General features: G+C 47.8%; 1 protein-coding gene across 1 annotated transcript in view; it reads left to right on the forward strand.

Moving 5' to 3' along the window:
* The window catches only part of LOC116573712 (deleted in malignant brain tumors 1 protein-like), an 83830-nt gene that overhangs the window by 28236 nt on the left and 41186 nt on the right, over positions 1-14408 (forward strand). Inside the window, exons 16-26 of the mRNA XM_032313978.1 lie at positions 6-153; positions 1237-1427; positions 2622-2651; positions 3247-3288; positions 4182-4499; positions 5999-6028; positions 6784-7101; positions 7663-7695; positions 9647-9679; positions 11287-11440; positions 13204-13421. Of these exons, the coding sequence (XP_032169869.1) occupies positions 6-153; positions 1237-1427; positions 2622-2651; positions 3247-3288; positions 4182-4499; positions 5999-6028; positions 6784-7101; positions 7663-7695; positions 9647-9679; positions 11287-11440; positions 13204-13421 (1515 nt within the window). The remainder of the gene's footprint in view (positions 1-5; positions 154-1236; positions 1428-2621; positions 2652-3246; positions 3289-4181; positions 4500-5998; positions 6029-6783; positions 7102-7662; positions 7696-9646; positions 9680-11286; positions 11441-13203; positions 13422-14408) is intronic.

A 14408-nucleotide genomic window follows, 5' to 3' on the forward strand; every position in this document is an offset into this window, starting at 1 on the left:
TTTAGAAAAATCTAGGTGTGGCAGAGTAATTACCAACTCATCTGGAGCGATTAGGAATCCCCCGCAGAATGAAATGCATGACAACATAACCTGTGTGTGGGAAATAAAGGCCAATGCTTCTGATCACATTCTGCTGGCATTTCCGTATCTTAAGTAAGTCACGAGTACATGACTGAAGTACACCGTGTAGTTTAAAGGTCTGAGCATTTTCCTGTGCTTGATTCTCACAAGCAAAGTTCTTCATGCCCTTCTTAATTTTGAATTTTGATGTAATTGTAGACACACAGGAAGCTACAAAAATAATACATAGAGTCCAATGTACCCTTCACCCAGCTCCCCCCAATGGTGGCGTCATCTATAACTGTAGGACAATATCAACCCAGGAAGTCGTGCAGTACTGTGCTAAGCCACAGATCTTATTCTGTTTTCCCTTATTCCACATCCACTTGTGTGTGTGTGTGTGTGTGTGTGTGTGTGTGTGTGAGAGAGAGAGAGAGAGAGAGAAAGAGAGAGAGACAGAGAGAGAGAGAGAGAGAGAGAGACAGAGAGAGAGAATGTTTCAGTCTCTGGTTAAAGATGCAGATTCCAGGGAACCCCCAGACCTCATAAATCAAGAAATTTTAGGTTTTAATATTGTAAATAGTCAATGTTGATGTCATTCACAAATGAATGTCCCAGGAGCAACCTAAATGATCTATTGCTATTGAATTTTGCTTAATCAAAAAATGACTTGGAATGGATGGGTCATGAGGCTGAGGCCTGGGGATGGTCTTCTGACTCTAACCCTACGGGCATCTGGACAAAACTTCACCAGGAAGAAGAGCAGACAGATGGGATGGCTTGCACGGAGCAAGCTGGGCAGACTTGGTAGCTCACTTCCCTCTAGGCAGGTCACCTGCGGAGTTCCTAAATAGGTTGCTTGAAGCCTGAAGCCCTGTCCTACAGGCAGGCTGCTGCCTGGTCCTGCCCTTGGCCCTGGGCTTCCAGGTACCTGCAGCCCCAGGCCTCAGCAGGGGCCCACCTAGTACTCCAGCCACCTCTTCCCTCTTCCAGTTAAGATCCCATCCCCTCAAGAAAAAGTGGGATAAAAGGATTTTATACTATGTTGAAATGACTGACAGGCTTTAATCTGTCCCCAGTTTTATTGTCATGAAAGCCAGGTCCTGCCTCAAAGCATCCCTCTGAGATCTGCTAATGGGGAGGCTAAGAGGCAGCCATCAGTCTTTGCTTCCCTAGCCTAGATTGCACCAATGAATATTTTGAAATCCTGGACGGCCCTCCATCCTCGACAAAGTCCCTGGGGAAAACCTGCTCTGGATCCTACCTCACCTACGCGTCCTCCTCCAGCTCAATGACCCTCGTGTACTTCCGAAGCTTCAACAACATAGGGAAAAACTTCGTTGCTTATTATTACTCTGCACCCAAAGGTATGGACAGTAGTTAAAAGCAGGAGCTTTGGAGTGGCAGATAGACAGCCTGCCTTGGGGCCAGTTACAGCACCATCACTTACTCTGTGACTCTGGACAAGAGACCCAACCTCTCTGTGCCTCAAACCATTCCCTGTGTAATGGGGATTAGAGAAGCTTCCTTCTTCCTAGGCTGTTGTGGGGCTTACCTGGAATGACACAGGTAAAGCCCTTGCACAACGATGGTAAATCATGTGCTCAGTGCTTGGCCGATTCAATCCCAAGCCTGCTTCCCCATAAATATTCGGTACAGTTTGCCCATTGGGACACCGCTTCTGGAGTTACACTGAATCTAGTACGAGGCAGGTGTTTCAGGACCTCCAGAAGAAGCAGCTGTGGTCCCAGCCTAAGAGGGGCTCACGTACAATCTGGAAGCAGTTTAAGACAATTAGAGGACAAGTAGAATAGACTAAATGAAGGCAAACAAATGGGATAGACTAGAATATACTAAATTGACATATACATGTATCTCAGCCAAAGACATTCGAAAAGAGAGAGAGCCCTGTGGGCTAAAACACGAAGGAAACATAGGAAGAGACAGCCTTAGATTTGTCTTTAAACCTGACAAGCTGTGAGTTGAGAAATGGGGAGGGGGCACGCAGGAGAAGGAGCAGCATGAGTGCAGAGATGGGATGTACAGGACATGCGGCGAAAAGGCAGACAGAAGCTGAGCCAAGGTTTCTGATCCAGCACAGGTACTTGAAGTTGGGTAATCACAGCAACAGTGATCAAAATAGCAACGAACATTTACTGAATGCCGCTTTTATGCGAGGCAACCCTGTAAGCACTCTGCATGTGTTACTGCCTTTCATCCTCACACGAACCCATGGTTCTTCCCCTTGTACAGTCGGGGAAACTGAGGCTAGAGAGATTCCATAATTGTTCTGAGGCCACCCAACCGTGGATCCTGCACTGTTTACCACTGAGAGAAAAGAGTCTGTCTCATGGACCCCATGAGCAGTTCTATCATCTGTCTTGGCTGAGGTGCTGTTCAGATCAGTCTCCTGCCCTGTTAGGGAGCACAGGGCGGCTCAGTGAGCACACCTGGAAAGTATGCTATGAAACAGGAAGGAGGCGCTCCGTGTCACAAAGTGGGTCGGAGAAAGTCATTGTCACTGTGATTGAGCAGTTATTGAGGCTTCCTTGTCGTTGCAGAGGCGAGTTCAAGGACCCCACATCTAATCAGTGAGTCACACTTACTGTTGCTTCTTTATCTTCATCCCTCCTTTCTGTGTCTTCCTCTGTCCCCCCTCCTGGTGCCTGTAGCATCATAGTCCCATGTTTCCTAATTTCCTGCATCAGTCCAGCTAGCCGAGCGATTCTGTCCATACACCCTTTGTACAAGCATAACACCCATTCGCTGTAGAACCAAGTTCCACATACCAACCATTGACTGGCTGTAAATTGGTAACTGCCAATTTGATTTCTTAATTCCTTGCTTTTATCAAAAACGGGAGACACATCTAATCAAGCCCTGCATACTTAGGGAAAGTTAACAAAGCAGAAGCAGAAATGGCTTTTTCCCTAGAGGGGCACCACGCATGTTTGCATTCTGGCACAGAATGGCACAATTCAAGTGTCATCATATTTCCAGTGACTGGACAGAAAGGACTATTCTGTTGGATCCTACATGTCTGAGGAACAACATAAACAGAATGAGATTTGGGAGGTCCTTTATTGTAAAGATGGTAGGGAGAATGAATCAACCAGAATCTTAGTGTTTAAGGGATGCTGCCATCTTGACCCTTTTTATCTGAAGGGTGTCGTCTTGTATTCACAGCAATCCCAACAGCAACACCGAAGACAGTGACAGCAAGACCAGGTAAGCCCTGGGATGCATGCGTTCACTTACCAACTATCCTTTCCTCTTGGAACCTCCATCTGTACCTGCTTCATGGGCAGGAACAGGACCAACTATATGTACCTCGTCTATTTGAAAAATGGACCAGTTGACTCTGTGCACATTTTTAGGACCATCCAAAACTCTTAGGATTCTTTGGCTCTAGAATCATGAGCAAAGTTCATTTTTTGTGTGTGTTTTTCAAAGTCTCCAAAGCCTGACCAACTTCCAGGCGCCTTCTAGTGGGGCTCTCTCTCTATTTTTTTTATTTGGCCAGTCTTGCTCTTGGTTAACCTGTATCTGTGTAACTAATGGTCTTTTTCAAAGTGAGTGGAGCGTCAAAGTTATTCCAGAGGCAGTGAGATGGGATAGCAGAGAAAAATAGTGAACTTTGGAACCAGGAGCGCTGATTTTAGATCTGCTACCTCCCAGATGTGGGATTTTGGGTGAATAGCTCTACTTCTCTGACTTAAAGTCTCCTCATGGATAGAACTGGCATGCTGGCACTCTTCCGCCTGCCTTCTGAGTTATTACAAAGGTAAAGATGAGCACATACATGCCCACCCACACGAAGGCACTCCACAAAGCCACAAATCACTGGGAATATTATATATAATGTTTTTCTGTATTTAGCTGAAATAGATTGGCACATTCCTCTGGCCCAATACATACTCAATTAATGAATCTTTTAGGCTAAATGTAATTTTGACTATCCTAATTGCATATTAACCTCCAAGTAAGAGGTTGACCAGTTGGCTGGCTCTTTTAATCAAGTTCCTGTCCCTAATAGAAGTGTCAGGGTGGAGAGTGTAACCGGTTCATGGGCAACATGTAGTGTCCCTAGAAGACAATGATCACCAGGTCTCTGTCTGCAGGTGACTGGCCAGAGCTGAGGCTGGTGGGCGGCTCGGGACGTTGCTCAGGACGTGTGGAGGTCCTCCACCAGGGGGCCTGGGGCACCGTGTGTGATGACCTCTGGGACCTGAACGAAGCTGAGGTCGTGTGCCGACAGCTGGGATGTGGACGGGCCGTGTCCGCCCTGGGAAAGGCCCACTTTGGCCCGGGCTCTGGAAACATCTTCCTGGACAACCTGCAGTGTTCCGGGGTAGAGCGCTACCTGGGTCAGTGTGCCCACTCAGGCTGGTCAGAACACAACTGTGGCCACCACGAGGACGCCGGCGTCATCTGCTCAGGTAGCCCCTCCCCTCTCGGTTGGTCATTGCCAGTCCCACCTGCCTACAAGACCACCCTACTAGAACTCAGAGATGGCCAGGGACAAAGACAGGGCCCTCAAACACATGGCGTTTGATTTTTGCTTTACCTCTTCTAACCTGGTCAAAAATACAAGATTTGGGGTGCCTGGGTGGCTCAGTTGGTTAAGTGATTGCCTTCGGCTCAGATCATGATCTTGGAGTCCGGAAATTGAGTCCTGCATCTGGGCTCCCTGCTCAGCAGGGAGTCTGCTTCTCCCGCTGACCTCTCTCCTCTCATGCTCTTTCTCACAAATAAATAAATAAAATCTTTAAATATATATATATATACAATATTTTAACTGCCAGCCTCCCAGAATAAAACCTACCGATTTTCTAATTTGGTAGTAAGATTTACCAAAGGCAGGTGGGCTTGACTGAAAACTGACATGTGCGAAGAACATATTTAACTACGGGAATGTTTAAGGAATTTATGTAAAGGTCTTTCATTCAGAGGCAGTGAGAAGACGTCAGAGCTGAGCTGAGCAGACTTGAGTCTGGACGCCAGAGCTGGTGCCAACACTCAGACTGCATTTGGGCAACACATAAGCTCTTAGAGCTCAATTCCCCCGTCTTTAATAATGGGGACTGATGGCTCTCTTGCAGAAGTGTGGAAAGGCTTTGAGCCGTCTTCCGTAATGCACTTTCAGACACCTGACCAAAGGGCTGCATATCCGGTCATTTTTCCTGCCGTCTTCCTCAGTCAATTCCCCAAGGAAATCGGTGGACTGGAACGGCTCACTTTAATCACCCGATGACGTCACAATTTTTTCAGATACTTTGAATTCATGCACATGCACAAATTAGCAAGGAGCAAGGTAGTCACCTCTGGAGCATCTCCTAATAACCCCTTCCAACCCCGAGAAGCCTTTCGGCAGACCAGCGCCTGGTGCAATTTAAAAGATTAGTACCTGCCCCTCCAAGTGGTGTTTGTGGTCTGGAGCTGCCCCGGGGAGAAGCGGCACCCGCTCTCCGATCGGAGACGATACTTACGCGCACGCGCTTTGCTCCCTTCACCTGTCCGTTTGCTTCTGGGCGTCCTGTTCCACGCGGCAAGTCTGACCTAGCCGCAGCCTCTCGGGCCCCCTGTGACTCCTCTTTCCCGGTTCCGGAGGGTGATCGTCTACATCTGAGCTGCCCCCAGTGACTCCCCAGAGTGAAGCCCGTCCGCCACAAAGTCAGCAGTTCAAGTCGGGCCCCACACGCGCCCTTCGTGGCTGGCCGCTTCCTCACGGTGCAGGAGGCAGCCAACAGCCAGAGAAAAGCTCTCCTTTATGTCCACGATGCACCTGGCTCGCCCAGGCCTGTGTTATTTAACGGGACTAATTCTTCCCAGATCAGAGCAATAAACTCTTGCAACGATGTAGTTCAGACCTTTGTAGTCAGTCGCTGAAAGCAGGAGCTCTGACACATACTGACGTATTTATTCTTTCTACAAACAGAGGCGGACGAGTCGCTCATGGAGAGTCCAGGTAGGTCACGCTCACCTGGATGGGACTCGAGCATCAGCTCTCCCTGACTTTCCCTTGGGCCGTTTGATTTCTTCCAGCTCTAAGTTCACTCTCTGTCTGAATTGCCGAGGTTTTCACACCACTGAGATGGAATTATTTCTCTTGAAATTTTTGCATGTGGGGATGGCTCTGTGTGTGCGTGTGTGTGTGTGCGTGCGTGTGTGCATGTGTACATGTGAGTCCGTACTTTTGGAGATCCGTGCATGAGGAAACAGCATGTCAGTGTCTTTCTGCATATGCTCTTCCCCCCGGCTCAAAGGCCTTCCTCACCCCACTTCCTCCCTCACCCACTCCTCACTGTCTGGATTCTTCCCAGGTGCCGCCTCTAGCCTGTTCGTGCCGCAGCACCTGTTCCTCCCCTTCCCTGTATTTATCACACCTTGTCCCGGTGTCTATATTTGATTGAAGGACCTTAGGCGCCCCAAGGGCAGGAACCATATTTCTTGGATTTATAGCAGTATCATCAATGTCTAACAGGAAAGACAATAAATTCCTTTGAAATCAGGTTAAACTGGCTCAAGACCTCCCCCACACCCCCCGCCCACGACCTGCAGCTCAGGAACATGCCTCAGGAAGGTGAGGACCAGGCCCCAGGATTCAAGACTGGGCATGTCCCTCTGCAAACCCACAGTCCTGCTGGCCTCTGAGGCCTGGCACCGGTGCAACCCAGGTGGGTCATCTGGGCACTCATGCCCTCCCCCTACCTCTGTCTACAGGGGACTGGCCAGAGCTGAGGCTGGTGGGCGGCTCGGGACGCTGCTCAGGACGCGTAGAGGTCCTCCACCTGGGGGCCTGGGGCACCGTGTGTGATGACCTCTGGGACCTGAACGAAGCGGAGGTCGTGTGCCGACAGCTGGGGTGCGGACGGGCCGTGTCCGCCCTGGGGAAGGCCCACTTTGGCCCGGGTTCTGGAAACATCTTCCTGGACAACCTGCAGTGTTCCGGGGTAGAGCGCTACCTGGGCCAGTGTGCCCACTCGGGCTGGTCGGAGCACAACTGTGGCCACCACGAGGACGCCGGTGTCATCTGCTCAGGTAGCCCCTCTTCTCTCAGGCAATTACGTCTAACGTTGTTGTTGAAGACATTTTGAAACCATGCATCCCAGATGGAATCTACCCATCTGCCCACTCACTCATGGTTTAATGAAACCATCCTTGAGTGTCTGCTCTGTGCCAGACCCTGGGCTCACACACACCCTTGGGCAGCGCCAGGCTGCACGTGGGAGGTCTCAAATGTTCACATACCCCAGCACCGCCTGAGGCATTGCAGTGCAGAGTCCTGGACTCTGGCCCCAGAAATCTTGACTAATTTGGGCAGGGATGTCGGAATCTACATTTTCACAAGTAGTCCTGGTGACTCAGCAGAAGACGGGCCATGGGTGATCCTGCACTGCTTGCCGTGGGGCAGAGATGACCGAGGTGCTGTGCCCCACCCCTCCCAAGACAAGGGACCTTGCCAGAGGACGGCTGAGTCCTGTGCCCTGAAAGGGCAGGGTCCTCGGCCCTCACTCCCCACTTGCACCCTCGTTACCCCGCCCCCTCCATGCTTTCGATTCACTAAAGAGAGTGACCTGTTGCCTTTCTTTATGCATTCAGACGCAGAAGAACTGCTTCCTCCCACACCTCCAGGTATGTCCGTATTTTTTTCTAGTCTGGACAACTTTCCAATAATAATAATAGTATCAAACTCACTATTTTGAACCCCTCCCATATACAACTCATTTAATCCCACAATAACGCGTGGAGGCAATTACTCTTCCAGATAGGTAAACTGAGGCAAAGACAGTTAGCAGTGTACCCAGGGCTAGCCAATGGATTTGAACCCTTGGCCACCAGTCTCATTGACCATATCCTTTCATTGGCCCCGGCTCCACAAAGATCAGGTAAAATTAGCACAAAGATGGAAAGACATTTTGCTCAGATTATTGCTAATCCTGCAAAAAGATCCTCTGCTTTACAGAATAGAAATTTGAGGCACAGAAAGGGTGAGTAACTTTCCTGAGATCACTCAGCAAGTTAGTGGCAGAATGAGTATTGACACTGATCAGTCTGTCCACGAAGTACATGCTCATGGGGATCCTATGACTTCTGCCTATTTTCAAAGATTTTCAAACTTAAGGATTGAGTTTTATTCATCTGTAATAAAAACCAAAGATTAGAAAAATCAGAGCAACACATGCATTGTAAATTCTGAAATGATACTGGAGGTAAAGGAAAAGGCATTTTGTTTCATTGCAATAGATGTTTCTGAGCACCTGCGTGGGAGCAGGAATGATCTCTGTATGAATTCATGTATCTAATTCTCAGAACTGAGGGTTAAGGAGATCCAAAAGCCTGCGGAAGATAACTCAGGTCGAAAGTCGTGGAACTGGGAGCACCTGGGGGGCTCAGTCAATTAAGCATCAGCTCTTGATTTCAGCTCAGGTCATGATCTCAGGGTTGTGGTATCGAGACCCATGTCAGGCTCTGCGCTCAGCAGGGAGTCTGCTGGAGCTTCTCCCTTCCTCTCCCTCTACCTCACTGCCAACTTGTGCATGCTCTCCGTTTCTCTCTCAAGTAAATGAATAAATAAATCTTCAGGAAAGAGAGAGAGAGAAGGGGAAGAAGTAGCAGAAGTGGACTTTGCAGACCCCATCTGCTCTTTGAATGAACGTGGCTGCCTCCGCATACACAAGTCATAAGTCATTGTCAGAAGCATCTCTCTTGGACACTTTCTTAGAGAAGACCTTGATGTGTTCTGGGTGTTCCTGGGATGAGTGGGAAGGAAGACTGTCCAAAGTTCAAAGGCCATGGATGGAGGTCAAGGGCACGGGATAGGCAAATGAAGGCCTACCTAGAGTCCTCATTTTATATAACTCAGCTATGCTGAAGACTACATAGATGATGGGGAGATGAGGAAGACCATGTTGAGTGAAAGGAGCCATTCTGGTTCTCTGTTGCTACTCTAAAAACAGAGTAGTTTACCACAAAGTCATTTAATGACGTGTTTGTTGTTGTGGGTCAGGAATTTGGGCAGGGCTCAAATAGGAGATTCTTCTGCTCCATGTAGCTCCAAGCAGGGTCACTCAGTGGGGTTCACCTAAATGGTGGTCTGGAGAGTTGAGCACATGCTTGATGCTTGGAGGAGACAGATGGAAGGGTGGGCTCCTCCAAGACCCTCTTCCCCTCCACGTGGTCTCTGGACTTTTTCACACAGTCTCTCCAGCAGGCTAATCATTCTTACAAGGGGGTTCCAGGTGCACAAGTGAGCCAGTGTTTCCAGAGACAAGAAGTGGAAGGTTCCAGTCCCACAGTGTCACTTCCACCATATTCTGTTGGCCAAAACAGAGGCCACCAAGGTTCAAGCAAGGAGACCTAGATCAAACTTCGTGACAGAGGCATGTCCAAGAATGTGTGGCCTTCTTTAATCTGCTCAAGGACAGTAGAAATATTCACTCAGCACCTTCAGACCTTTCTCAAGGTTGGCACTAAGTCCCTTGACATTTCAGAGAAAACCCTTTACATTTCACTAACTTGTAGATGAAACTCAGTACTTTACCCCTGAATGTCAGCATGATCTCCCTTTTTCTTTTCCTTCTAGGTCTTTCCACAGCTTCTCAGGATCATATAACAGGTAGTCACTTGTTTTAAACTGTGATGGTAACTCAACACCAAGAGAACCGTCACAGCAGATGCTAGGCAGAGTGCCCAGGATGTGACACAGAGAGGCAGGCACAGCACGAGTGAGGGGCTGCTTGTCTACCTCCCAGGCCAGTCCTGTCATGGCCCCTTCCATGAGAACGCCAAGGGAGTCAGCATCCCAGCCAATGCAGCCCCCTGTTCCCACCTTGGCCTCCCCAAGGGGCATGCATTCGCATGACTAATGCCTGTAAATACTGACTTGCTAGCCCAAGGGGCAGGCTGGGAAGGGGATATGTGGATCTGCCCAGGTCAGAGTAGGCGGGAGGGTGACAAGGGACCTGAAGAGAATGTGGTGGTCATACCCAGCCGCCTTCTAAGAGTGCAGTCCTGGAGAGGGCACCCACAATGAGTGTCAGCTCAGGAGTAGAGGTTTCAAGAAAACCAGTCCCAGGGTTCTCGTGTGTGTCTGACCTGGCCCAGTTGTAACTACAACACAACTGACAGGATAGCTCTAAGCTGACTTGGTGCACCCCTACTTGCCAACATCTGTCACAGAGAAGACCAAGAATCTTGGAATTCTGGGAGCATAACAAGTTAGGCAAAAACAGAAAGGAGAAAATGAAGCAACTTGGTAATTTAGGGGACAAGGTCAACAGCTCGTGTTGTGTTTTCAAATTTCCTCTAAAATAATTTGATGATTCTAAGATCTCTGGGTTTTTTTGTGGCATGCTGCAGGTGTGTGTGCACGTGTGTGTACATATGCATGTGTATTGATTTATATGAATATATTTTATATAACATAAAATATATATGTACAAATATATATATATACAAATATAATTTGTATATATATACACAAATATATATACAAATATAATTTGTATCTATTTATATGAATATAACATATTGTATATAATATAAATAATATAAACATATATAATATATTTTACATAATATAATATAGAAGAATTAGATTTCACTTGTGTAACTCTTACAAATGCAAAGACCCGTAAGTTCCAGTCTCTGCAGATACTGAGTTAAAGGAAACACAATCTACCCAGAAAAGGGGGTGAAAAAGAACTTAAGGGGACGGCCAGTCATAGCCTCCTTCAACAGGCCACGTCGTCCCCTTCTCCCCGGCTCATCAGACACCAAAGTTGTTCTGGAGCCTCTTGTTCTGCAAACCTTCCCAAACTCTCGCTTTACCTAGGCTCAACAGCGTCTGTCGCTTCGTCCTTCCTTCCCAACTCACCATGTAGATCCTCTCTGCCTCTCTCCCCACAAGCAAGAATCTTCCCACCTTCGCAGAAAGAGGGGATAGTGAATAGACCTGAAAAATATAATATTTTCTTTAGCAGAGGGTCGGGGGGAGGAAAAGACAGAGACCTCTTATATATTCATATTCTTGTCGCATCAGAATGAGATTGAATGGACTCTCCCTCCCTGGAGACGCTTAGGCTAAAAGTCTATACAGACAGACTATGTGTGCCCACTGGGGGACCACTGCCAGACTCACCCAGGTGTGAGCAGGTCACAACTGGGGTCCCCCAGGGGCCACCTCGGGGACACATGCTGGCATCCTTCTTCCTCTGGCTTCAGGAGGAAGTGGCTCCTGTGGAGGGGTCTTGTCGAGTCTGTCCGGCTCCTTCTCCAGTCCGCTGTACCCGGAGAGCTACCCGACAGACATCCAGTGCGTCTGGGAGATTCACGTGGACAAAAAATTCCGCATAGAACTCATGATTCCGAGTCTGAAGTAAGAAAACAACTTTTTCAGAGAAGATTCTTTTTAAATAAGTGTATTGGTTTGTGAATTCAAAATAAAGATATTTCTTTTAGTGGGAAACATTTGGGGAGGAAATTCTTCCTAATTTGAAGGTCAAATTAATTTTGTAGCCCTATCCAACAAGTTCCTCCTACTTGGAAAAATTGAGTAAATGGTTTACTGACAAATTCAACTCAACCTCATGAGGATAGCTTTTTCTTTTGACTTTTTTCCTGAGAATGTCACCAAGTCTTCCTTACCAGCTTTGCCCTTGTTATACAATCGGTACCAACACTTGGGCTCTTAGAATTTCTTTTTCCTTTCTCTGAATTTTAAACAAGCAGTAGGAGGCTTCCCATTCACCCACATGAGCCACCTACTCCAGCTCCAAGTCCTGGATCTTCTCAATGTTGCCTCCAAGTGAAAGGAGCCAGTGGAGGCCTGGACTTATCTCTGACACCCAGCGGATACATTTCTGTGAAGCACTGACTTTTTTTTTTTTATCTCCATGGCATGAAATAACAGCTGATGTTTCTTTTAGTGTTGCCCATGTATCCAGGCTCTGTACTATGTATTTTGTTTTGTTGGGGTTTTTTTTTTTTTTTTTTTAGATTTTATTTACTTATTTGATAGAGAGAGACACGGTGAGAGAAGGAACAGAAGCAGGGAGAGTGGGAGAGGGAGAAGCAGGCTTCCCGCTGAGCAGGGAGCCCAATGTGGGGGTTCCATCCCAGGACCCTGGGATCACGACCTGAGCCGAAGGCAGACACTTAACGCCTGAGCCACCCAGGAGCCCCTGCACTATGTATTTTGTATGCCTTGTAATATTCCAGCATCACTACAGCCCAAAGGTATATGCCCCTGTCATCTCCATGAGAGATGAGGAACTTGAGACTCAGAGATGGTAACTGACTGGCCCAAGGCTGACCAATTAGGTCTGCCGGATGTCAGAGCTCCAGCTCTTCCCCAGCATGTGATTCAGTGGGCGGAGTCAGACCAAAACCCTCCCTGTTGTATATGACTTGCATCAAGCTGCTAACATTTTGCAACATTATGAGATGCTATGAAAATCCAGCTTTAGCAAACACCGACTTACTGCCCGGTCCATGGAGTCAGGCAGGCCCTAGGCCAAAGAATATCCTAGAAACATGTTGTCTTTGTTGACTGAAACCCTAAAGACACAGAGAGCCCACAAGGAAGAGAAAGCCTTGAGCCCACACCTCCAAAGTCCATTCTGTTACAGGGAATTTGTTCCTTCAAAATCAGCCTCAGGCACATCCCTCATCAGTGCCTGCCACAGTGCAGATACTCAACATGCTGACATTTTTACTTTAAAATCGAGTTTTTTCTCTCCAAGAATTTGAGTATGGAAAATGTTGTGAAATAGAAAGGTGGGAAAATCTGGCCATGATGTTAGTGACATGTTGATCGTTGAGGTACTGGCCTGGTAAGAATTCATTGGCAGTGAACACCAGCACTTTTAATATTCCATGGAGATGGTGACTGGCCAGAGCCATTAGGATTTTTAAATTTCTACTCCTAAGTCATCACCACAGTCACCACAAGCCTCCCACAATCCTCAGACAAAATAAGACTTCTGTAATAAGGCATCTGCAGTTTACTGATACTTTATATATGAATATGCAGTTTAAAGTGAATCCAAATATTTAATCCTACGGTTGTCATGCTTTTTTAAAATTTTAAGATCTAGGAGGTTTGAACCCGCCACTAACACTCCACTTCGATACCCCCAGCCTGGAGGATATCCTTGGATGCCCCTATGACTCCATTGAAATCTTCGATGGCCCCAGGATTGCCTCGCTGTCCATGGGGAAGTTCTGTGCCTCGGTGGCTGTGATATTTTTCTCCTCCTCAGACATCATGACCGTGGTGTTCCGAAGTGATTCTATGATCACCAACACTGGCTTTTATGCTCTGTTCAATGTAATTCCACAGGATGAAGGAAAATCAGGTAGGAAGCTTCCGGTCTTTAAAAGGCAGAACAGTTTTCTAACTTGAGAGCCTCCCTTGTTCACAGAGGCCTGGGATTCACTTTTTAAAACACCCCACAATTGGCCCCATAAACCCTGCTGTGTAACTGTTAGATTTTCCCAGTAAGAGCATCATGTGGGCAATTGAAATCAGGCTGTGGTGTGAGGCTGAAATGGCACGATGATTTGGGGGTAATGGTAGCACCTGGGAAGACCTTTCTCACCGTCGCCTCTAAGGGGAAGAAGAAGCTTTAAATGTGTAGATGAGAAAGGAGCTTTAAGTATGTAGAGCCTGGGGGACAGAAGGGAATGCTTGGGTGAGGAGTGTGCTCCTGCAGCTTGACTAGGAATGGATGACCTTGCTCAGGGGACATGTGATGGGTAACAACAAGGGGTCATTCTAGGCAGAGAGAATAGCAAATACAAAGGTTCTTGAAGATACGCTGGAGAAACAGAAACCAAAGTGAGTGTGGCAGAACTTGTGAACTCGGTAAGGGAAGGTCTCCAGGAGACAACATGCTGTTCCAGCTGGCCACAGACCATCGGCCCAGAAAATGCCATCCCCATGGGGCTTTATGAAGTCCTAGGCAGGCTGGCGGCCCAAGTCCTTCAAAGCATTAAATTGACATTTACCCAAGTCATGTCCAAAATCATAGTTGGGGACCCCTTTCTCCAGGGCCCCAGGATTGTCTCAGAGACCCACACGGTAAGACCTGCAGAAACCAAGATGTGCTGGGTGCTGAGCACTGTGCTTTGTATCCACACTCCCACGCACTCATCACCCCTCTGAGGGTGCTGCTGGAGTCCCTATTTTACAGATGGGGAAACTGAGGGCCAGGGAGATAAAACAACTTGTCAAAGGTTGCACAACTAGAGAGCAGGAGAGCTGAATTCAAACCCTCTTCTGCCTCGCCCTTATGCCTGGAAGCCCTATTAATGAGTAAGAGAGCCTTGGGCTTTGTTCTTGC

This window comes from Mustela erminea, chromosome 14 (genome assembly GCF_009829155.1).
Source record: "Mustela erminea isolate mMusErm1 chromosome 14, mMusErm1.Pri, whole genome shotgun sequence".
In the NCBI taxonomy this organism is placed as follows: domain Eukaryota; kingdom Metazoa; phylum Chordata; class Mammalia; order Carnivora; family Mustelidae; genus Mustela; species Mustela erminea.